The 24,816-nt window shown below is 53.3% G+C and overlaps 1 protein-coding gene across 1 annotated transcript in view; it reads left to right on the top strand.

Moving 5' to 3' along the window:
* The window catches only part of HS6ST1 (heparan sulfate 6-O-sulfotransferase 1), a 43,925-nt gene extending 20,423 nt beyond the window's left edge, over positions 1-23,502 (top strand). Inside the window, exon 2 of the mRNA XM_084754630.1 lies at positions 17,074-23,502. Within this exon, the coding sequence (XP_084610756.1) occupies positions 17,074-17,782 (709 nt within the window). The 3' untranslated portion in view covers positions 17,783-23,502. The remainder of the gene's footprint in view (positions 1-17,073) is intronic.
* The last annotated feature ends 1,314 nt before the right edge of the window (positions 23,503-24,816 follow it).

Below are 24,816 nucleotides of genomic sequence, written 5' to 3'. Positions count from 1 at the left end.
AGCCAGTATCAACCACATAGAGGATTTCACGTCCCTTACTAGTGGCCTGAGCCCACCCTGTATCCATTGCTTGTGTCCCCAAAGCCTCAGAGGCCTGGCTTTATCAAGGAGCCTGTGCCATGTGGGCAAGGGTTGCAGCAGTCCTGGGCTGCGAAGCTAACCTGGGCACCACAGGGTCTCTAACCCAGCCGACAGCACTGCTCACAGCCAGGTCACAAGGCAATTAGGAATCAGTGCAGAGCCATTTGCACACCCAACAGCAGGCCGCTCTCCTGTGGGTGGGAGCCTCCTCCAGCCCAGGGACCCTGGAGAGCACCTGGAGGGGCTTTCTACACGGGTTGTTATTGTTGTTTTGCTCTTTTCTGTGAGAAAGTGTGTGTGTGTGTGTCTGTCTGTCTGTCTGTCTGTCTGTCTGTCTGTCTATGAATTGAGCTTCCTTTAGAGCCTCAGGCCAGGAAAGTCAGGGAAGGGAATTTGACCGCTCCTTGCCTTCTACTCCTGTGTCCCCTCTGCACCCAGACCCACTCTGCTTCACAGGCCCAGGGTGTGTGTGTGTGTGTGTGTGTGTGTGTGTGTGTGTGTGTGTGTGTCTTGAGAATGGGTGGACCATTCCCCGGGGTGTAGCTCTCTCAGCACCTAGAGACCCTTCCGCAGTTTCTGTTCTCCAGATCTTTTCTCTGCTGCCCTGACCACCCAGGGCTTCCCTGCCCTCCGCCCAGCGCTTGCTGAAGACAGTCACTGCCAATGATTTGCTCAGTTTTAGGGAGTGGCTTTGGAATTGTTGGCCAGTGGGCTTCATGCCAAGCCTTACCTCCGAGGCTTAGCTGAGGCCTCATTCTGCCCAGGCCCCACGGGGCCAGACTAGTGTAGAAACAAAGCCAGAGAGAAAAACAGCACAGCTCTGCCTGGTGCGCAGGGCCCAAGCCAAGAGCAGCACTCCCTTATAAGCAGACAGGTGTGGGGTGGGGCTGGCTTCAAAATAGCGTGGCAAGGTATCCTGCTGTGTTGTGTGTACAGCACTGGGGTGGGCTCTCCCATGGAGGCTGTTCATAGGCGAGGGGCTTCAGCTGAGCCAAGCCCAGGTGCCCCCTGGGTGATCTGTATGGCCCTTCTTGAGAGAAAGGGAGACAGGGAGGGGGAGGGGGAGGAAAGAGAGAACTCCACAAAGTTGTCCTTTACCCTTTATACACGCACATGGCATGCACATACATCCATACACAAATAATAATAAATATATATGTTTTTAATTAAAAAGAAAAATGACAGTTCAGTGGTGTTCCAGTGACAGAGCTGGGACATGCCTTCCAGAGTCCCTCCGAAGAGCTAGCAAGGCCAAGGTTGAGGTGGCCTTTCCGCAAAGGGCCATGTGACCTCAGTGCCACCTGCACCAAATCCAGGGTGCAAAAGGGTCTGTGTGTTCTCATGGGCACACCGTTGGTACTTGAGACGGATCATCTGGGGATGACAGGGCCAGGCCCCCACTCTGAACCATAAGGAGACAAAGCCAGTGGCAGCCACAGTGGGACCATGTGGCCACAGCACGGTACGGGAACCCTAAACTCCAGCTCTGTGGTCCTGCTGCGTGAGGTTGGACACTCGGGCGCCTCATGCTCTGCCATCCAGGCCTTATGGTGCCCTGCTTCATGACTGGATCCTCCCGTCCTGTACACCTCTCACATCTCTGCATAACCCAGGGACTCGGCTCTGACTCTCAGCTCCTACCCGTTGTCACCTCCCTACCAGGAAGCATGTCCCCATCACAGGAGGAGCTGTAGTGACAAGGACAGATGAAGGGTCAGGCCACAGCTCCCAGCTACAAGCCTCCTGTCCGGGGCTTCTCCTGGGTGAGTCAAGCCTTGTTTCCACTGGGAGCCTGTCAGCTGACACCACACCATTTGTCCCTCCCATTGCTCTTCTGAGTCACTAACCCCCCCCTCCCCGATATCAGGGACTCTGTGCCTTTAGCCTTTTGCATCCCATATCTGGGGTCTAGCTCCCCCTTGCTGGTCCTCCTCCTCCATACCTGACAGGATGACCAAGCCCCCTTTGCTGCCATTGCATATTGACACAGCGTGTGCCTCAATCTCCCCACCAAACTTAGTTTCCTCAAGGCATTGAGGGCCGCAGCATCCTACCCAAATGCCTGGTCAAAGTGAGCTCTCACAGTACTCCCAGGAAGTGTGCTCCACAGCTGCTGGAAGGGAAGGCCTTTTTTTTCCCCCTGGGTGAGCCTCAAACCCTGGTGTCTCTACCCAGGTGGGTGTGGGTGTGCCTACCCCTGAAGAAGTGTCTGGAAGACAGAAGGGCCATAGCAGGAACCTAGCTGCTCCCAGGCAGAGCGGGTTAAAGCCACCAGGGCCCAGAGCCATCCAAGCCTATGCCTGTCCAGGCCAGCCTGGGTGATCCCCCTCAATCCTCTTGTCCTGTCTTAGTGCAGTAAGAGGGCCTGGGGCACTGGCTGGGCTAAGTCCCTGTTGTGTTTGCTCTGCCCTCCCACTTCCCAGTTCTAGCTGCTCCCTGTTAACCCTTTCCTTGCGGGGACTGCCCCAGCCTAGTGCAAGCCTGACTTCTCAAAACACTTTAAGGCCTTCTGGACTGCACTGTCTTTCACTCTCACCCTTGGCTCGGGGAGAGCTTTGTGGTACTGCCCAGGGCTGGGCAGGAGAGGAGGACTGAGAGGACAGGTAATTAGATCCTCAGGCAGGGGTGCCTATGGGCATGCAGCCACGCCCCACATCCATCCCCAGACTCCCACAGAAACAGAAGGAAGGCAGCAGGGCACTGGCGAGGCCCAGCCTTGCCCGTGTGCATGTCCGTAAGCACCCTGCCATGGGCTAGTGAGAAGGCGCCCTGGGTAAAGGTGCTGACTGGAAAGCCTGATGGTCTAAGTCTGATCCCTGGGACACACATGGTGGAAGGAGAGAACTGACTTCCACACCCTGTCCTCTGACACACACACACATACACACTCACACACATAGATAAACACCCTATAGGCAGGGCATACAGCACTGCTCCTTGGAGAGGTCCACCTTCCTCCAGGCAAGGTACCGGCCCCTAGAGACCCCAGAGCCTCCCTGAGGGTGTTGAACTGTGCCCTGGCTGACGCACTCCTGAGCTCACTTGGTGCCCAGGAGGCCAGGCCAGTACAAGGAGGAGATGGCTAAGGAGGCCACTGCCACCGCCCCTCCCGCCTCCAGCCTCCAGCACGCACAGTCTCTGGGAGCACATACACAGCTTAGCTGCTAGGACCCAAGGCAAGGGCTATTGGTTGTGACGTTGTCCGCCTTGGAGTAGGGCTTCCTGCTGCCCAGCAGTGCCTGCATGTAGGACGGAGCCTATGGACAGTGGTGCCCCTGAACCCTGTGTCACTTTGAAGAATTCTCACATGATGGGAATTCTGTCTACCTCCTTTCTGGGGCCTTAAAGCTGAAGAGGCAGTCCATCTTGGCAGACTCTTCCTGAATGCTTTCTGAGACCTAGAATCTGCTCAGTGCAGCTCCCCCCACAGGGGAGCTTTCTCATTGCAGTTCATCTTGCACACCTGGCGTGGTACTGTACTCTTGATTGTCAAGTTGTTGGTTTAGAATCATCATGGAAACAAGCTGCTGTGTGTGTCGATGGGGAGTTTCTGGATTAGGTCCATTGAGGGGTGGGAAAGAAACAGCCTCAGTGTAGTTGGCACCATCCCACAGGCCCAGGTCCTAGAATGACAGAGAAAGGGTGCTGGGCTAAATTCATCTCTGCTTCCTGACTGGGGGGTGTAAATGTGAGCTGCTGCCTCACACTTGTGCCCTCCCCCTCATGACGGATTGCGCCTTCAGACTGTGCGCCTTCAGACTGTGTGCCTTCAGACTGTGCGCCTTCAGACTGTGCTCCTTCAGACTGTGCGCCTTCAGACTGTGCGCCTTCAGACTGTGCGCCTTCAGACTGAGCGCCTTCAGACTGAGAGCCAGAACAAACCCTTCTTCCTTAAATTGCTTTTGCCAGTTATTTTGTCACAGCAACAAAAAAGTACCTCATGTGCCTGTCAAAACCAGACCTCCCCGCCACCCACAGTACAGTGTCTCCATGTTCCCTCAGAAGTGAGTGGACCAGAGTTTCATTTGGGAAGAATTTACTCCAGAAGACACAGGTCAAACATGCCCATGCTCCCACATTAATTCTCTGCTGATGTAGAATGTCACAGGGTCCAGGGGCACCACTGCCCATGGGCTCCCTCTTACATGCAGGCACTGCTGGGCAGCAGGAAGCCCTACTAGACAACTTCACTCCCAACTTGACATCTGTACAGTGGTGAAATTGGTTTGAACATTGCAGTTCTGTTGTTTTGTCATATGCCCCAAAAAGCAGTGGCATCTCCTTTCCTGTCTAGGAGAAAGCACCTAAACATTGGATAACCTAGTGTTTTAAATTTTGGTAGAAATAAGTTGGCGCTCTTTTAGGAATTTTCTCCCACATTTTTTAATTTGGAAAAACACCAAATCAGAGCCAAGAAGGTGGCTTAATCGGCAAAGTGCTCACCACACAGCATGGGGACCTGAGTGGGTTCCGACCCTCAGCATTCACGTAGAAAGCTGGGCATAGCAGCACAGGCCGGTGACTGAGCATAGAGAACAGGGGAGTGGAAGGAACCCTGGGCTTATCGGCCAGCGAGTCCAGCTGCAGTGAGGAGCTCCACGCTAGTGAAGAGTGACAAGGGAAGACACCCGGTGTTGCCCCGTGCTCGCCACACATGCACACACATGTGTACATACAGAATCAGATCATCAACCAGCTAAAATAATAGTGAGCTTTCCCTTAACTGTATTTTTATTTGTGCTTGTGTATGAAAACTCACTTAATTTCTAAATGCACACGTGAACTTGTAGATATGTGTGCACTTACATGTCTGTGTGCACACCTGGGTGTATGTGTGTGTGTTTGCTTTAGGTACCAGTTAGCCACAGCTGCTCCTTGGTGTGTGCTGTAAGATGGTTAGGAAATTGTATTCTGAGGTAGGTTCTTCCCGCTATAGCCCAGGCTAGCCTCAAACTAGTAATTCTCCTGCTTCAGCCTCCCAAGTGCTAGGATCACAGAGACACATCACCACACCCAGAGCTCGTAGGGAGATTCTCGGTTCCTTTTATTTGGGGTGGGGCAGGGGCGATGACACAGGGATGGTTGTGCACACATATGTGTGGTTGTGTATATGTGTATGGAGGCCAGAAGACAACCTCAGGATGTTCCTCAGGTACCACACACCTTGGTTGTTGAGGCAGGGTCTCTTACTTGCCTAGAACTAACTCATCAAGTAGGCAAGGCTGTCTGGCCAGAGCTCCCTAGGGACCCTCCCGTCTCTGTCTCCCAAGGGCTGAGATTATAAATGTGTTCCACCATGTGTGTGTGTGTGTGTGTGTGTGTGTGTGTGTGTGTGTGTGTCTGTGTATGTGTGTATGTGTGTCTGCCTGTCATTGTGTCTGTCTGTCCGTGTGTCTATGGGTGTGTGTGCGCATGTGCATGTATAAGTATGTTGGAGTGCACGCATGCATGCACGCATATGTGGAGGCCAGAGTGGGGCATTGGCGTCTCCTTTATTGCCGTGAGGCAGCGTCTCTCACTGAGCGAGATACTCACACTTTAGTCTTAAGTTGGCCGGCCAGCAAGCTCTGAGGATCTGCCTGTCTCTCTCTCCAATTCAGCGGTTAGAGCCTGCCTGGCTCTTTACATGGGTGTTGCCGACTCAGACTTGGTCCTAAGGCTTGCAGAGCACGCGCTGTCACCCACCGAGCCCTCTCCCAGTCCCTCGCTGGCTTTTTTATGTGGCTCTGGGGGCATTGAACTCACAATTCCCATGCTTGTGAGACAAGCGCTTTACCAACTGAGCCATCTGCGCCGCCCAATTCCAAGTTTACTTTTGAAATTATAGGTCTGTCTGTGCTCTTACAACTGGGCATTTTCTACAAAAACTCTCTGACAAATGGTTTCTCTTTCTCCTGCGTGTTCTGGTATCTCTTCTTCCACTGGTGACTGGTGAGACAGGCAGGTGCCTTTCCGTGCTGGGCTGCGCCAAGCCCAGCTGGACCCCTGCTCCTGCTGGGTGCCATGTTATGGACCTCAGGAGATGATGTACTTTCTGTGTTTCACAAGGAAGAAACATGTCAGGGCTGTTCTGTGGGGACCCTGTTCCAGCCGCACAGCTCACAGTGGCAGAGTCTTTGGCAAGTGGGAGGCTGATGCTGACTGTGGCACACCCAGGTCTGCCGGGTGCCTTGTGAAGACTGTCAGTGATAGATCATAGACCTGTGTGGCCCGTGGAGTCAGATGCCCCTGGGAGCCTCAGTTTACCAAGCTACAGAGGGTGCTAATAGTGACCAGGAGCAGGACCAGCAAGTACCCGACAGGCTCCCCCACTTCTTTGGAGGTGTCAAGCAGAAGAGCACTCATTGGGGAGCTGAAGTAGCCAGGTGTAGCAGGGAAGGATTCCTGACTGGAAAGACCTGTAGTCCCCAGGACCTGAGGTTGGCCCAGGTGACAGTGTTCCCATTATATCAACCAAAGGTGGCCAGCACCTTCCCTGTGAACAAAGCTGAGTCATCAGGGCCACAGGCTGATAGAAACTGGGAGATGGCAGCTGATTTGGGCACAGAGTTGTCTAGAATGGCTGTCAGGGCTCTCATTTCTTTGGGGGAAGTAGTCTCCTATCTTGGGCAGAGGTGTGGTGCTTAGGAGTCAGCCTCCTTCTGAGGAGTTCTGCTTGTGATGGCTGCCTTTACAAGAACTCCTGGTGGGGTATTGCTAAGGATTGTGGGAAAGAGGCAGCCCCTATCTTTCGAGTTCAACAAGTGGGGCCTGGAGGGTGTCCCACAACGCCCTACTTGGTCTTTAGAACCTTACCAGCCTTCCTGACCCCAGACTTCCAGCTTTGGACATAGCATCTGCATTGTACATTTAATTCATTGTATGTATGTATGTATGTATGTATGTATGTATGTATGTATGTGTATGATGTATGTATGTTTGGTGGTGGTATGTGTGAATCAGAGGACAACTTTCTGGAGTCACTTTAGATTGTATACATTTTTGTGTTTCTTTGGCTATTAAAAAAAAATGGAAAAACACAAAGAAAACAAAGAAACTTCTAGCCAGGTCATTAGGCAGAGGCCCCCTGTGTAAGGCCCGTGCCTCACAACTGTCCTGCATGTAGCAGTCAGTATGTCGCTGACTGGCTTGAAGGCCCTGTGCACATCTAAGCCTGGCAGGGATGGTTTCTGTCAAGCTGCGGCATACTGCTTGGCGCGTTGTGCAGTTAGGGCTGTATGTAGCATACGTGCCTGGCACAGATAGCCAGAGTTGGGCGCTGCCTGGGTAGTGGCAGGAGCAGGTGGAGTCTGGCTATGGGTGGGTTCCTCAGCCCAACCAAGCATATGCACCGTGCACACAGGCAGAGCCGGCCACCACCCTCCTCACAGGCCTCTGTTTCCCTTCTTTGGCCTGGTATTCCTGGCAGGGAGGAGGGTAGAAGCCATTTTCAGGTGAGGAGGATGTGAGGAAGAACAGCCTGAGTTCTGAGCACCCAACCCTACAGAGGGGAAGAGGCCAAAAGAGCAAATTGCCCTTCCTCCTACCCCCTTCCTCCCCTCCTCCCCTGTGTCCCCCTCCCCCTGCCAGCTCTCAGCTCCAATGGGAAGACTCCCAGCTCTGCAGACAGGTCTCTGGCTGAATGAGCAGCCTCCTTCCTGCACACACCCAGCAGAGGGACAGTGTTCTGTCACCTTCCCTTGTCCTCAGAGTATGAGTGCATGCGTGCAGAAGTGACATCTTGCCTGCCCAGCATCAAAAGCCAGAAAGTACCAGGCAGGTGGGCGTGAAATATGAATGAGTTACAACAGGCAACCCCTCCCCCCCCCCCTTCCCCTGGCATGAGGCCCCAGGCAGCCTCTCTTCTCACTAGGGAAGCCCACTCCCTGGAGCCCTGCCTGGATGCCTCAGCCAGATGCCAGGGCCAGGCCCCGCCTCTACGTAGGAGGGTCCAAGCAGAGCACTGCTTAGGATGTTGTCAAGAAAACCCTGCAGCCAGACTGACAGGGCGCAATAAGCCAGAGCCCCCAACCCAGCCACTCAGTCCCTCTTCCCTCAAGAGAGCTGACAGCTTACAGATCTGGCTTTATGGGCTGTCCTGCATTGATAGGGCCTCCTCCTTCAGCCCCTCCCTGGGTGGAGCTCCCCACCAGCACCTCCCCTGATACCAGCCAGGTTAAAACCATTCATGGGCCTAGCATCCCAGCCCTAGCCCAGTCCTCTCGGCTCCCCAGGGAGCTCATGGTGAAGGGCTGGGGTTGTTCCAGCAGGTAACTAGGAAGTGTGCCATGGGGGAGGGGCCTCTCGTGTGCCTTGGCATACCCAGTCAGTGCACAAACTGGGCCAGGAGGCAGCTCTGAGCTCTCCTGGGCTTTGTCTGGGTCTCATGGGATCTGCACGGCTCTAGGAACTTTGAAATCGCTTGCGCTTCCCCTGGGGTGGGACCACAACCCCTGGTCCTATCCTAGGGGGAAGAGGGACTTTGGGGACCCTCGTGCTGCTGCCCAGATACCCATGCAATAGCTCAGTCTCTCTGTGGGTGTAGCTCTTTGGCAGTAAGGCCTCTTGGTACAACAGCCAGGCTCATTTATAAAGTGAGCAAAGATTTTTCACAATCCCACTGAGCCGCTGGGTGCTGCCAGCAGGGCAGGACCATTGGGCTTCCTACGGCTAACCAAGCCGTGCTGCACTTGCTCAACTTTTTTTTTTTTCTTTCAGTTTGGCATTTTGAAACAAGAATGAGAAACGTCATTTTATTCATGACAGGGCCCTGGCTTGTCCTGCATACAGGACATAGCCCTGGAATAGGAGAGGGGTCAGCAAACCAGAGCTGAGAGGGTGATGCTCCTTCCTACGGCTCGGTGAGGCCTGGTCCTTCTAGGCTAGCCAGCCTGTGAGCTTCTTCAAGGGCTTGCTTGCCGGCACTGAGATTTTAAAAAATTGAATGCAAGGACCTACACTGAGGTTGTCCTCTGACACACACCTCCCCCCACATATGTGCTGTGGCATGTGTAAATGGCACATTCATGTATGCACCCCCAAAAGAGAAACATAGAAAACTAGTTCTCTGGAATGGAACTGCCCTGGGCCTCAGCAGTCTGCCCTACCCAGGTAGGACCTTTGGGACATACCACCCACCCCCATGCAGTGCCTGCTGCCCCACATCTGTGTGTGAAAACAGTGTGAACCAAGTTCAGTGAGCATGCTTAGCCTTCTAAGCCCATGTCCTCAGGAGAGTGGCCCCAGGTCCTGGAACCAGTGAGTGGGTTAACTGGAGAAGTTCTGTCAGGGGATGTTTGTGCCTCTGGAGACCAGAGATGAGTTTGCTGTTGCAAATGATCCGAGGCCCAGAGCAAGGCACAGCCCACCTGGCCAGACCACCAATGGCCAAAGAGGGGGTGGAGGCACGGAAGGTGCAGTCACATCATCCACTCATGCCCTGGCTATAGTCCAGGAAAGTCACAGCCTGTCAGGACTAGGAGTTAAAGGAAAGGGTGTAGACACTGACGTGTCCAGGGCTTTAAAAGAAAGGGAGACCACAGTTCACAGACTGGGTGAGCACCTGTGGTGTGCAAGGCAGATGGCCGTGACCTAGAGCCAAGCGTGGCTGGGGACAGATGGGAAATACTCAAGGGGAGGCCCCGGAGATTAAAGTAGGGATCAGTGTTAGTGGGCATGGGCATGGGCCCCAAAGCATGCCTGAGACATGGACCGCTGAACCTTCAAAACACCAAGCTGCAGGCTTAGCCGTAGAAGTCTGGAGGAAGGCCCAGGCCAGGCAGCCTGCCTCTTGGCAGTAAGGCCAGAGCTGAGCGGGAAGGATGGCCGGGGACTTGGCTGAGAGAGACAGTGCTCAGAATGAGGTTGCGAGGCTGTCCTGGGGGTGGAGATAGGGCACATCCCAGCCCATTTCCTGCTTGATTCGGGCCAGTTTTTCTGTAGGCAAGGAGCCTCCCTGCCCTGACTGTTTTCAGCCTAGAAGTGAGGCTCTTGCCAGCGTGTCTGATTTTGCCGCGTCCATCCACACATATATTTTCCGGAGCCTTAGGAGGTGCAGTAGAGACTGCCTGAGTCTGGGGAGCAGCGAGGGATCCCCAAGACTTTATCAAGAGGTTTGGAGACCTCCTTGGCACAGACACCAGCACCCACACCCCAGCTAGGAGTCTACTCTGCTGACTGGTCATTGGAGTAAGGCTCAGGACACCCCATTGGCAGTCTTTGCACAATTCTGGGTGTGAATGTAGCCACTGGAGGCCACCACTTTACTCTATAGAGTAGAGACCCAGGCCAGACACCACCTCCTCTGGGGACCTCTCCTGTTTCTAAGTTTACAGCAAATCTTCCAACAGTATGGCTACATAGTAACACTTGGGCCACCAGGATCCATACATTACCTGGGGTGTCTCTGACCATTTCATCACTATAGGAACTTCCCAGGGGAGAGGCAGAGGCGTAGCACTGCTAAGCCTAAGGGTCAGGGCCTCTTCTGGCCAGGCCTCAGCTATTGGACGGGGTGACAGTGACAGGCCTGCGCTTTCCAGTACTATGAGCAGATTCCAGTGTGTCAGTCTGACAGCCCTGAGCACAGCCACCAAGAGGCATTGTTAGTGTTACCCCATCACTGTACAGAGGGCAGCTAGGAGGACTATGTCCCCATTTCAAGGCCAAAGGGAAAAAAAGGTGTATACCATTGCTAGGGGCCTGGGGTTTAAAATAACAGCCAGGTTTTTGCCCAAGAAGTGACCCAGAAATGGAATTAAGTGGAGTTAGGGATATATCTCGGTTGTTGGCGTGCTCCCTAGCATCAAGCCCTGGGTTCAGTTTCCAGCTGGTCATAAGTGTGATGGCACCTGCCTGTGATCCCAGCCCTCGGGGGAGGGAGAAGAGAAGGCCAGAAGTTCAAGGTCCTTCTCAGCCTCCATAGTGAGATTGAGGGCTCCATGGGACCCCCCCGACCCCTACCCCCTTCCAAATAACCAGCAGGAGGAGGCCCTTCGTGTGTCAGAGACCCCCTAGACACCACGGTCTCTTAGGCTGAGGACTTAGTGTTCGGACACCTGTATGGCCTGCTGAGCAGGGGCGCGCTGCACCCTGGGATGGCTCAGACTCCTGCCTGGCAGCTGCACTTTGGACAGAGTTGGGAGGGGGCAGGGCGGGGTCAGTGAGTGGGGGTCATTCACAGCAGCCTTTTCCTGGCTCCATCTGTCTTTCCAGGGACACAAGGGCACTGGGAGGATCAACACGCGTGTCCACGTCCTCTAAGCACCCAGCATCTTTTTCTAGGAGAAGCTATTAGGATTCTGGTCCTCGGCTATCTGCCCTTTGACTCTAGGGTGAGATGGGGGGTGTGCGATGGGGGGAGCCTAAGAGCTCACAGCATGGCAGAGGCGTCCAGGATGTATGCTCTGGCCCTTTGGACCGAGCCATTTCTGTCGCTCACCTAAGATGCTGCATTTTTGCATGGATCACCGAACAGGGTCGTCTAGGGCTGAGCTGCCCTCACCCCCCACCAAAGACAGGATCCCATCCCGCTGTCCCACAAGGGCTGTTTGCTGTGGGCACTCCCTGCTCTAGACGTCCTGAGGGCAGAGGGAGCTCAAGGGGAGGAGCTCTTAGGAAGGCTGTGATCAGGGTCTTGCCTGCTGCTGTGCCCACACGGCACCTGACCCCGCATGTCATGAGGCCTGGACCTGAACCCGGGTATTTTTGGAAACAGACTCAGTGACTCAACAGAAATAACCACTGATTTTCTTTGAGCATTAGCAGAGGGGCGGCCTTGGGCCAGCATTTTCTATGCTGCATTTGGAGACACACACACACACACACACACACACACACACACACACACACATTTGATGGGGTGGCTGCAAGAGGGGTGCTCGGCCCTGCACACAGGGGCAGGAGCAAGGAGGTAAGAGGCAGGCCTCTGCAATGTACTCACTGAGTTGTCTCCTCCAGGGCTTCCACTTCCTCAGCCTGCAGCTGTGCCCTCTTAAAAGGGCGACAACACAGCCTTGTGGTCTTGTCCATAAGCCCCATTCTGCTACTAGAGAAAAGGAGAAGGTAGCCAGCCCCACGTGGCTTCTGTCCCACAGTGGGACTTGAAGCCAAAGTCACACTTCATTTTTCTAAAGTCCTAGCGGGAACCCAGGAGCAGAGGTGCACAAGGCCACTGACGGGTAGGAAGCAGCTGGCATTGGGGAACTGGTGGCAGGCAGTGCTCAGGACGCTAGCCAAGGTGCTTTGTGTCAGGGGCTCCTCAGCTTCGGCAGGCTGCCTAGTGTTCCCTTCCTTGTCAAGGACCTAGGGCAGGCCCGCTGGCTTCTCACAAAGACTCACTGTCCTGCGCTGTGACGCCCCATGCTCCTGGCATGATGGCAGTAATCACAACAGGCTAGGGAAGGGGACCTCATGCTTGCCTGTTCCCCACTGTGTCCTTCTTGGGCCTTCTGAACTGGAGTTAGATTCTTTTTAAGGGTTATTTATTTACTTGTATGTGTGTGGCGGTCTGTGAGTTTATGTGCATCATGTGCAGACAGGAGCCTCCAGAGTTCCCAGCAACCACGTGGTGGCTCACAGCCATCTATAATGAGCTCTGGTGCCCTCTTCTGTACATGCAGGCAGAGCACTGTATACATAATAAATAAGTCTTTAAAAGAAAAAAAAAAAAGGCTGGGCGTGGTAGTAGCACTTGGGAGGCAGAGGCAGATGGATGGCTGTGAGTTCAAGGCCAGCCTAGTCTACAAAGTGAGTCCAGGACAGCCAAGTCCGGTCATCAGACTTGGCAGCAAATGTCTTTACCCACTGAGCCACCTTGCCAGCTCCCTCCTGTGAGTTTAGCTTACTTAAGAGGCTCCAAAAGACAGTGCCCACCAAACCAGTGTGTATACACACACTCACACACACACACACAGAGAGGGGGGGGGGAGGTTAAAATACTGAATGTCTCAGAAAAAGATTAGGCCAGCCATAATTAGATAATTAAGTGGGCCAGGTCTGATGGCACACACCATTAACCCCAGCATTTGGTAGGCAGGCAGGTCTCTGTGAGTTGGAGGCCAGCCTGGTCAACATAAGTGAGATCCAGGCCAGCCGAGCTGCACAGTAAGTAAGACCCCGTCTTTAAAAAGCCTTAAGGGAGAGATCCAGAGATGCCAGAGCTGACAGCGGGTTGCAGGACTGGAATTAGCTGTCCGTCCATGGCCGCGAGTCCTCTCGGGTCTGCATTATCTGTCGGTTCTATGCCCGGGCCATTCCTGACTGAGCCTCTACCCTCTCACCTCTTCCCCTACCCCACAGCGGCGTGTGCAGCTCTGCAGGTGTCCTCAGCTGTACGGGTGCATACAGAGGCCAGAGTCTGACACCAAAATCCCTTCCTCTGTCACACCGCTGCTTACATTTTGAGATGGGGCCTCTCGCTGAACCAGCTCATCATTTCGGCTAGATCAGCTGCCCCGCAAGCTCCAGGGTCAACCTGTCTCCCTCCCACTCTCCTGGAACCCCAGTACAGGGATTATAGATGTGTGCTGCCATGCTTGGCTTCTTACGTAGGTGCCTCGGACCCAAACTTGAATCCTTGTGATTGCGCAGCAAGAGGCTTTATTCACTGAGTCACCTGCCAACCCCTCCTAGTTTTTCTACAAACTGGGAAGATGCTCTGGTCTTCACCACGGGCCCTTCCGAAGTCAAAACCCTGTGCTCTCATCCCTGTACTATCAGGCAGTGCTGCCCACTGCCCCGGGACTGACCAGTGCTGGCACCTCCATATTTTTGTTTCCCCCTGAGCCCTTGACAACCCCTCTGTGGACAGGTGTCAGCATGGCTGCTGTCGGGAAGGCCAGGTGCTGCCATTTCATGTCCACACCGAGTATTCCGTGGAGGTTTGGGGAGATCCTGCTGGGGGAGCTCACCCTTCCCCTGTGGGGAATTCTGTCCTTGGAGAGAAAGGGCAGAAATGCTAACTAGGCCTGCACTTGTGGCCTCCAGCTGTTGCTTAAAGAGACCCAGCCTCCAGCAGAAGTACTTCATAGCTTAAACAGAGAGGCATTGTCATAATCTTGTCTAAACGGCCACCGATGGTGATCCTTCATGATTTTCCTGGAGGTGATTTTTTTTTTCTTCCCCAGAGCTAAGCGAGTTATAGAAGCTGAGAGCTGCAGGTTTCCAATTAGCAGGACTTGCTGTCTCCGAGGGCGTGGTCGGTGGTCACTGCTCATGTATACCTCTTCCAGAAAAGAGGGAGGAGCAGGCAGGCTCACACAAGCAGACATCAACAGGGTGGGCTTAGCTCAGCTCAGCTCAGAGGCAGGGCTCCCTTGTTCTGTGTTCTTATCCCTGTGTCCCCCCAAAATTCCCTAGTACTCTTGTTAGTCATGTGTGTTAATGTTAAAGCTTGCGACTTCCCTTTCCTCTTCAATCCCACCAACAACACTCACCCCAACAGATCCCAGGTGGCACCAGGAAGCTGGCAGTGTGGGTGTTGGAAGAGGTGAAATGGGCACCCTCAGCTCCCCTACCCCTTGACCCAGATCCACCACCCCTCTGGTTGGCATGGGCACTGAACACACTTTGCAATGACGGTTCCACCCAGCACAGTGTGGGCGGAGCTACGAGGGAAAACAGGAGTGTCTTTGCCCTCTGCCAACCCTCACCCGCCCGCCCACCCCAACTCCATGGCCCCGGGCAGTGTCAGCTGGCTGGAATTACCTAGACTGGCTGAAACAGGCCAACTTTCCCAGAAGTTCAGGAAGATAAGAAGTGAAACATAGCTTGGAGCCGTCAACTGCAGCCCTGAAGTGTGGAGGTGCTGTCCCAAGAAGGCTCCACCTGATCCTGGAAACTGAGGCCACATTCTCTGATGGAGCAGCACGTGATCGTAACCACTGTGTCATCTCTCCAGCCCCTCTTTTTTTTTTTCTTTTAATAAAGATTATATTTATGTGTGGGTTCCCACTAATTACAGAAGAGGGTAGCAGAGTTCCTGCAGCTAGCATTGCAGATGGTTGTGAGCCAGGACATGGGCAAGAACAGCAAGTTTTCTTAACCTCCGTCACCTCTCTTTTTTTTTTTTTGGTTTCTCTGTGTAGCTTTGATTGTCCTGGACTCACTTTGTAGACTAGGCTGGCCTCGAACTCACAGCAATCCGCCTGCCTCTGCCTCCCAAGTGCTGGGATTAAAGGCGTGCGCCACCACGCCCAGCTCTCCGTCACCTCTCTTGCCCCCCAGTTTTTTATTTCTTTTTCTTTTTCCTGAAGTGTTTGAGGCACATAAGAACTTGCATCATGTCTATGAGCTATGACTTACAGCGGTGAAGACCCGTACCCTCGCTGCCCTAAGCCCATCCTAAATGATGGTGTCCTGGGGCCTCCACCCTCAGAGCACACACCAGCTCTAGCCCTGTCTTGAATTTCCAAATATACCATCTCATTTCAGTGAAATTATGAATGATTTCAACATAAATGCCTGTCACTAGGTACAGCTCCTGGGGGTTTTCTCTTAAGTTTTATTTTGTTATTTATGTGTACATGTGTGTTTATCAGTATGTATGCTTATCTGTGTGTAACTGAAAACCAAGGGAGCACCTCAGATCTCCTGGCGTTGGAATTACTGACAGTTGTGAGCCACCCAACATGAGTTCTGGGCACTGAACGTGGGTCCTGGAAAAAACAGCAAATGTTTCTTTAAACTGCTGACCTATCTCTCTAACCCCAGGAAACTTGATAAATATTATTCTATATAGTTACAGACTTATGGGAAAACCTGGCCTCCGAGGCCAATATATACAATAATCCAGGTGACCATGCAGATAGAAAATATGATGCTTTACTGAGCCCTAGAGGGTATGGTGGGACCTGTCAGGGTAACCTGAGCCATGGCAGGTTCTTGGGGTGAGGAAACTTAGACCTGGGGGTTGCTGGCTCTCAGCTACACAGCGCTTACCCAGGAGGAAGACAGCCCTGTTGAGAGGTACCATAGCCCGACCTTTATGTTACCATCTGTTCTGTACTGATGGGCATCTGACACCAAGGTCACAGAATGCCCCCAAAGGGCAGAGGCAACCATACAATGTGTCATCAGAATATATAGGTCCCACGCATAGGCCAGATGGGCCTCATTCAGTTCCACCCTTTGAGGGGTGCAGCACCATCTGACCAGTGCGAGGAGAAACATCTGTGGTCCCATGTCATGTGCCTGCCCCCACCCCACCCCCACACTGCATCATATCACACACACACACACACACACACACACACAGCTTCCTATAGCTTGTACAGCCCGTGCCTCCAGGGTGCCCTGCATCCTGGGAACCTTCAAGGGTATGGCCTGAGCCTGCCAGCCCTCAGGAGCTCCAGGACAGTGACAGGACATTGGAGGGACCAAGAGCTGCCCTGAGGGCTTCCTCTGCAGGAACACCTGCTGGTGGGCCCCATACAAGAGTGGGGGATGGGGAAGTCAGAAATTTAACCAGGCCTTAGCCAGGAAAACCCATGGGTGTGCTTTTGTTCACTGCCTGGGAAGGGAAGGGGGGCCCGTATTTACCCATGTGCCTACAGTGCCCTGATGTCCCCCAAACTAGTCATCAGAATGTACCCAGGAGAGATTGTCCTGCCTGGGTCTGTGCTGTACGGAGGAGGAGACACTAAGGTCATTCTTCCTGCGCCTACATGTATGCACGGTGGCAAAGGCCAACCTGGGTGTAAGGAGTTTGGCGGCCCGGTTCTCCCAGCAGGATATGGTCCGGTTGACCCTCCATGAGTTGGAGACTGGGGCAAGAGGGAACTGAAGCCAGGCACTACCAGGACATCGTTCTGCCGTCCTGCTTAGAAGGCATGCCCTTGACAGGCTCCTTCCTCAGACCCCAGGCTTCTCTACTCAGAAATGAATGGCAGAGCTGAGAGTTTGTGCTGCAGCTGGGTGCCATCTACCCGAGGGGCCACAGTCGCCACTGCGGGCACAGCTCTTATTCCTTCTCCCTCTTAACGGTCCTGACCTCTTCCCCCATTCTCATTGTAGAAAGTTCTACTACATCACCCTGCTGCGAGACCCAGTATCCCGCTACCTAAGTGAGTGGCGACATGTCCAGCGCGGAGCCACGTGGAAGACCTCTTTGCACATGTGTGACGGGCGTACGCCGACCCCAGAGGAGCTGCCGCCCTGCTACGAGGGCACAGACTGGTCAGGCTGCACGCTGCAGGAGTTCATGGATTGCCCCTACAACCTGGCCAACAACCGGCAGGTGCGCATGCTGGCCGACCTCAGCCTGGTGGGCTGCTACAACCTGTCCTTCATCCCCGAGAGCAAGCGGGCCCAGCTCCTGCTGGAGAGCGCCAAGAAGAACCTGCGGGGCATGGCCTTTTTCGGCCTCACTGAGTTCCAGCGCAAGACGCAGTACCTGTTTGAGCGGACGTTCAACCTCAAGTTCATCCGGCCCTTCATGCAGTACAACAGCACGCGGGCGGGTGGCGTGGAGGTGGATGAGGACACTATCCGGCACATCGAGGAGCTCAACGATCTGGACATGCAGCTCTATGACTATGCCAAGGACCTCTTCCAGCAGCGTTACCAGTACAAGAGACAGCTGGAGCGCAGGGAGCAGCGCATGCGCAATCGCGAGGAGCGCCTCCTGCACCGCTCCAAGGAAGCGCTGCCGCGGGAGGACACAGAAGAGCCGGGTCGCGTGCCCACGGAGGATTACATGAGCCATATCATCGAGAAGTGGTAGTGGTGGCAGGGGCAGAGAGTCACGGGCAAGATTTAATGGGGAAAGATGTGGGGCCAACAGTTGGTCCTGTTTGGCCTAGAGGGAAGCGTGCTAGTACGATGCCCAAGCCCCCTGATTGATGGGCAGGATAGGACCTCTGGGGCAGATGGCCTCCCTGCTCTCCGGGCCCCAGTGTCACAGTTAAAACTGATGAAGATTTGAAAAGGACCGGCGAGGGGACATGTCTACGCAGCTGAGAGTCCCACACCTATGCACGCACTGGCCCCCAATGACCAGCCCTCTAGGAACATGTGACTAGCTCCTAATAACTCAGCTGAAGCTCCTTGGCCTCTGGGGGAACCCTTCTCCTTGAGAACACAAGTATATCTCTGAGGCGTCCTCAGACCTGGAGTGCCCCGCCCCGCCCCCTCGCCCATCAAAGCTGCTTTCCAGGTCAGGGTCAGCCCCAATTATGACAGAGAAGACTCAAGTCTGGCACCTGGCCACTGCACTCTCTGGGCCACGATCGGAATGTACAGGTGCGTCCTGGCTTTGAGGGAACCAGGCTCAGGCAGGGAAAGGGATGGACCCTCTGCTTTCTGATCCACTGCCCCCAGCCCCAACACTAGGACCTTTATACAAGGGCTCGTGTGCCAGTGTTCCCACCATACCAGCAGCTCTTCAGGCCCCTGCATAAAAGCATCCATTGGCTGGGTACAGGGCCACACCCACCTGAGTGGGTGGTACTGAGTAGCCAGGATGGAGACTTTCCCATTCTCAGCTAATGATGGAAGAAACCATTCTGTGTGTCTTTTGGGGACCCCCTATGCACAACCCCCCCCCCCCCACCTTGGCTCTCCCTGCATCTTCCTACCCTTCACAAAGTCTGACCAGGCTGTTTGCAGCAGCCCCGTGGGCTGGCCAAGTGACCCTACTAGAAGCCATGTTGCATATCTGTTTTTTAGGCACTTGCCTAGTGCCCTATCCCATATGTTCTCTAGGTGGCCCTGGTGGGCCCTTAGTGGAGATGTCATGACTTTTTCAGAGTCCATATGCATGCAGCCAAGGGTTGTGAGCCGACGCTGAGGTAGGACGGGGCCCACTCCCTGCATCCGTCTCCCTCAGCTAAGAAGGGTTGATGTCTCCACAAGACAAGAGTGGGGCCATATGTAGCACAGCAGTATTCCAGGTGTTGGCAGGTGGAGCTGCTGCCCCCAAGAGCGATGGCTTGATCTCCACATGTGTGTGGTATAGGGCCTACACTCAGGTATGGGGCACTTGACCTTGGGCTCCACAGGCGAGATGAGTTCTGATGGGCGCTGTCCAGCCCAGTCCAGGCACCTTTATGGTAGATGATCACACTGAGGAGGCGAGTAGCAAGATGAGTTGGGAGGTCAAGGTCACTGAGAGGAATTGGCTTAGTGAATAGACGTCTGGGAGGAGCATGGGGTCTTTGGGGGAACCCTGGGGTCTTTCACAGGTTATGTTGGTTTCTGTCAGGAAGTACCCAACTCCGTGAGGCACATCTTCACAACTTGTGTGCACACTCAAACATAAGGTCTGTCCTATACACACTGAGATGTGTTTTAACTTATACCTTATACCCCACCATCCTGGCTCACACAGAAGCATGGGTCTCTTCTCAATCTTTGCTGCATTTAAAAAATAGTCTTGTCCTCCCCCCCCCCCACTCCCCCCACCTCAGGCCAGTGGCAAGCTAAGGCATCCTCAGCCGCTGGGCTCTCCACCCCTGCCTAAGGCTCAGGCTACCAGCTTTGGAGCACAGCTTGATACTCAGCATCTCCAAACAGGGTGCTCCCCCAATCCTCCAGCTCTAAGGACTCTGCCTACCCAGGGATGTGCCCTGGGGCTGAGAGGCCATGCAAAGGCAGCAGCTCAGTCCCGAGGTACCCTGCAACCCTGCAGACACCCCCTCCTAGAGTGGGAAGCGGGGGACCACAGAACTGTCCGCTGACTCGTCTGAACTGGAAGTGACTCACTTGAACCCAGGAGCTTTAAAGCTTTATTTATTTATAGCTTCTTATTAAAAAAAAATAAATAAAAAGTGTTGAGAAGGAATCTTTTGGTTATTCGAACAGAACAAAGAAACGATGATGGGAAAGCAACTGGTTGTCTTCTAATTGTCTTTGTCTAGGTGGAGAATGGACATTAGCAGAGGAAATAAACCCTGAAAAGGTCACTGTGTGTTGTGGTCGGTGCTGACAGTCCTCCCAGGCACAGCAACCGTGTGCATCATAGGCGGTTAGGCAAGGGTAACAGCACGGGTGCAGGTGGCCCTGGCACAAAGTGAGGTGCTGGGTAAATAAAAATCATCCATAGATCAAAGGGTAGAAACAGTCATCATTTATTACAGCCTGTGGGCAGGTAACACCCAGTGAAAGGGAGACTGTCGCCAACGGCAATGCCAGTGCCACCTGTCACCACTTCCTCTGCTCAGGCGGTTCAGTTGGCAGAGTGTCTAGCATGCAGGACTCCAAGCACTAAGGAAGTGGAGGCCGGAAAGTCAGTTCAAGGTCATCGTGGTGACAGCAAGTCTGAAATCAGGTATATAGAACCCTGTCTCGATAAAGCTAAACTTATCCTTCATTGTAAGAAATTACAAGTTAATAGAAAATAGTTCATGTTGAGACGGGGGAGCTATTCTTAAGGAAACTATCAGTGCCATGTTGCTTTTTTTTTTTTTGGTTGTTGGTTTTGTTTGTTTTTTGTTTTGTTTTTTCTTTGTTTTGGCATCAGTAATCCTAGCAAAAAAGAAAAAGTTTGTTTGCCTCACAGTAGAGGGGCTGCTTGTGGTAGCCCCTCTGCTGGCAGATCCCTTGCTGCAGAAGACAGGTCACACCAAGTGACCAGAGGCAAGTGAGCCAAGCATGAAGCAGTCCCATTTCTGCCCTGTCATCCCAGCCCTCAGGAGGTATAGGCGGGAAGATCGCAAACTCTTAGCGGCACAGTAGTAACCCTGTCTAAAGCGACAGGAAAGACTGGAAAGGGGCTTCCCTTGCTTAAGGACTTGCCTGACAAGCTTAAGGATCCAAATGCCTGAAACCCAATGCTGAGGAGACAGAACTTAGGCAGCCTAGCCTAGTGAGTTCCCGTCCTGAGAGACCCTGACTCAAAACAAGGTGGGTGGCACCTGAGGAATGACGGCTGGCGTTACCTTTTGGACTATTCACACACACACACACACACACACACACACACACACACACACACACACACTTACACACTTCCAGGTGCACACAACACGCACACACAAAATAAAAGAAGCACACGTATATGAGTCCTCTGATAAAACTACGTTATTTATTCATGGGATTCTACCCTCATGGTTTCTAATTCTAATCACTCCCCATGTGGGCCCATCTCTGAACACCATGGTCAGAGAAAGCCCTACTCTATTTCCCACTGTGGATTAAACTCCATACATGAAGCCTTTGGGGACACCCTAATCATACTGAAGTCACAGCAAGCCCCACGGGTCCAATGGAGGTAATATTTTATCACACGGACACACATGCACACCCATACTTGCTGAACTATGTGAAAGTAGGTTATGGTCATCAGACTCCTCCACCCCTAAACACTTGCACACATGTCAACTGTGAGGTGGCACTCTGCTGCCACATTCAACCCGACTGCCGTGTTCCCCCCCCATACCCGCCCCTTCTGCAGGATTGTTAGCTAGTAAGTATATCCTTGTCCCATAAATGTCTTCAGAACCAAACACTGCTTGTTCTTCTCCTGTTTGGCTTAACTAGAGGCCACACAGTCTCCTGGTCCTCCTCATAGTATTGATATTGTATATGTGTAAATGAAGGTACAGGCATGCCACAGTGCAGCATGCAGTGGTCAGGGGATGGATGGCCTTCGGTGTTAGACCTCACTTTCCATCTTCTTTGAGACAGCATCTCTTTGTTGGTTTTCTTCTGCCTACACCAGGCAAACTGGCCTACAAGCCTTGGGGGATTCTCCTCTCTCCACTTCCCATCTCCTTTTAGAAGTGCTGGGGTTACAGATACGAAGTGTCCAGCCTTTACTCAGGTCCTTGCAGGCAAACACTTTACCCACTGAGCCATCTCCCATCTCCCAGCCCCACCACTGATGCTATTGACTGATAGGAAACACTTATCCCTTAAAAGGTGCACAACCCACTCCCTGCTGACCCAGTTATTTAGCCAGCTTGAACCTGAACAACAGGCAGAGGCCTGGTGTTGCTGAGCATTGGGTGTGTCCTGGGGCCTGAACAAACTGAACCCTCCCCACTTGTTTCCTATGAAGGAAGGTGAAGAGTCACAAGGGACCCCAGTCATCCTACAGAACCCCCAGGAACTAGTAACTTGGCAACAAAGGGAACCTTTGTCACTGGCTGGGGCCTTTCATCAAGCTTATTGGTGACATGATCCCGGCTTCACTTCAGCCCAGGATATCTGTCCTCCACCAGAATCTGCCCAAGGAAGAATCAACAACTGAAGAGAAATCAGGCTTCGGGGATAGCTTAGGCAGCCTGCCACCTGAGTACGGGGAACCATCGCCCTGGGAAACGGAGCTAAGAGGGTCTCTGGGGCTCACTGCCCGGCTAGTCTTGTCCAGTCCAAAGTTCCTGGTTAGATGGGAGACTCTAAAATACAAGTCCCAACAAAGTGAGTTCAATGCCCAGAACTCACATGGTACACGGAAAGAACGGACCCCCAGAAGTTGTCCTCTGACCTACACATGCGTGTGTGAGCATGCGCGCACACACACACACACACACACACACACACACACACACTCCTCCAAGATGCCCATCAGCCCTCCTTGGCTGCTGGTGGTGGGGTGGGGTTAGGGCAGCCCAGGAGCTGCTGCTGGAAAGCACAGTGACTCTAGGGGTGTCCTGGCCCTTTGGGGGCTCTGTCCCTAGTCCTCTCCTGACCTCCCCCTACAGGCTCTTAACTACCCTGAGGGACTGAGGCTGGCTTCCCACCTACCCTGTTGCTCCAAGCACCATGCTCTCGGCTCTGACCTTCCCTCCCCATCCAGAGCCTTTCCCAGTGTCCAGTCCTGCCAGGAACCAGGGTTTGCTCTCCTTTCTTTCCAGGGGGTCTCTGATCCAAGACCCCTAGGGCTTCTTTCTTGAAGTTAAATCCTCCCACTGCCACCCCACTCCACCCTGGTGCTTCTCAGAACCCTGTGGTGTCTCAGAGGGGCCAGAGGGCTTTGGAAAACACTTTTCCTTTGTCAAACAAAAAGTCAAGCATTCAAGACACAGAGCTTAGAGACGCCAAGGAGCCTACTCCCTACCCCCCCCCCACACACACACACACCTCTTTGTCCTCTGGGGCCACCCCTTCCCCGTGTCTCAGTTACCACACACCTACTGTATTCTTCTAGCCCCAAAGGACAGTATATACCCCACATATGAATATGTGCATCCCCACAATGTCTGTGACATGGGCTGCCCCCTCGGGATGAGCTGGGCTCATGCAGGCTCTGCAGGAGAGGTGCACTGGCCTCATCAGGCTGTCGTCTCTACTCAGAACTGTGGATCTCCTCACCAATCTGCAGCACAAGATCCCTGGAAACTCAGTCCCCCTGCCGGGCATGGCTGGTGGCAAGGGATCTTTGTTATTTGTGTATCTGTGTCATGCAAAGCTATCTTAACTTCCTTGTCTGTTTTCTGGCCATTGCGTATGGGGTCGGTTTAGGGGTTGTCTCTTTATGAATAAAGTTGCTATCAAGTTTTCTTTCTTTGCCTTTGTGTAAAGTGTTATTAAAGGTCTTTGCAGAGCAACATCCAGCCTCTATGCACAGCTGCCAGACTCTGCTATGCTGCAGTCACTAGCAGAATAGCAGCTCTGGCTGGTCACCCTTCTGTTTTGAGATGGGGGCGGGGCCAGGCAGGGTCTTATATTTAGGTGCCATAACACTCAAGTGAAGAGGCAGAGGCTTCTTGGGTTAATCTTAGCACTTGGGTTCCAGGCATGATCTCCACTTTGACGTCCAACATATCCCTCTGAGCAGCATGTGGCCCATGCCATCAGAGTGGTTAACAGAGTCAACATTGTGGGTCATAAACATGATGGATATAGACCTCGGTCCTCGGGACTTTCCAGACACCATGACCTTGTGACAGGACAAGAGGATCCAGAGGTCCTTCCCGCTTGTATTCTTGCTGAGGTCATTTCAGGTTTAACTAGAATTTGATCTCCTTGAAGGCATCAAGGGATGGAGAATCCCTTGGGAAATTACCCAACTCTATTCTAAGATCCAAAGCCGCAAGATGTCCCAGCTAACTTAGTTTCTGTCGAACCATTTGCTTGCACAAAACTTCACCTGCAACTGCTAAGATGTGGATTTTGCCTTTAAAAGCCACGTGGTATACATGTTCAGGGCTACACGTAGGTCCCAGATACTTGAGACCCAGCTGGCTGGAATAAAGGCTTTCATTTGGCTATAAACTGTGTCAGAGTGGCCACCTCTGGTGGGCTCCCTGGAACATGTCGGAGGCCCCAGCAAGATTCCTAGGGAATAGACTCTGACACCCATGGGCCTCAGGACCCCTAAGAGTAGGGAAGAGTACATAAGCTGGAGAGGACTCGTGGAGACTGTGTTCCCCAAGACATTCCAGGACCCCAGGAAAAGCCTCTCCAGCTGATCACTGCCAAGCACTCCTGAGACACCCCTATGCCACCCCCCAAAAGAAAACAGGTAAATCAAAAGTCATTTATTTGCTCTGAACACCTCCAGAAGTAACCGTGGTCTGCAAGAGGCGCCATTTGGTTAGGACACAAGAGGGGAGGTCAAACTTAGCTGTACATCCTGTGTCTGGAATCACATGAGCCATCACTGAACTCCCCTGACCTGGTCAGGTGCGGGAATGTGTGCCGGCCTTCCTGTTTGTCTTTACTGTGTGTTTCTCTAATGATACTCTGTGCCTCCCTGTGTGTCTCTGTGCCTCCCTGTGTGTCTCTGCGCCTCCCTGTGTGTCTCTGTGCCTCCCTGTGTGTCTCTGTGCCTCCCTGTGTGTCTCTGTGCTTCCTTGTGTGTCTCTGTGCCTC

This window comes from Acomys minous, assembly GCF_964271855.1.
Source record: "Acomys minous genome assembly, chromosome: 13".
NCBI classification, from domain to species: Eukaryota; Metazoa; Chordata; class Mammalia; order Rodentia; family Muridae; genus Acomys; species Acomys minous.
The sequence above is the reverse complement of the archived record's forward strand: the minus strand, read 5'-3'. Positions and strand labels throughout refer to the sequence as shown.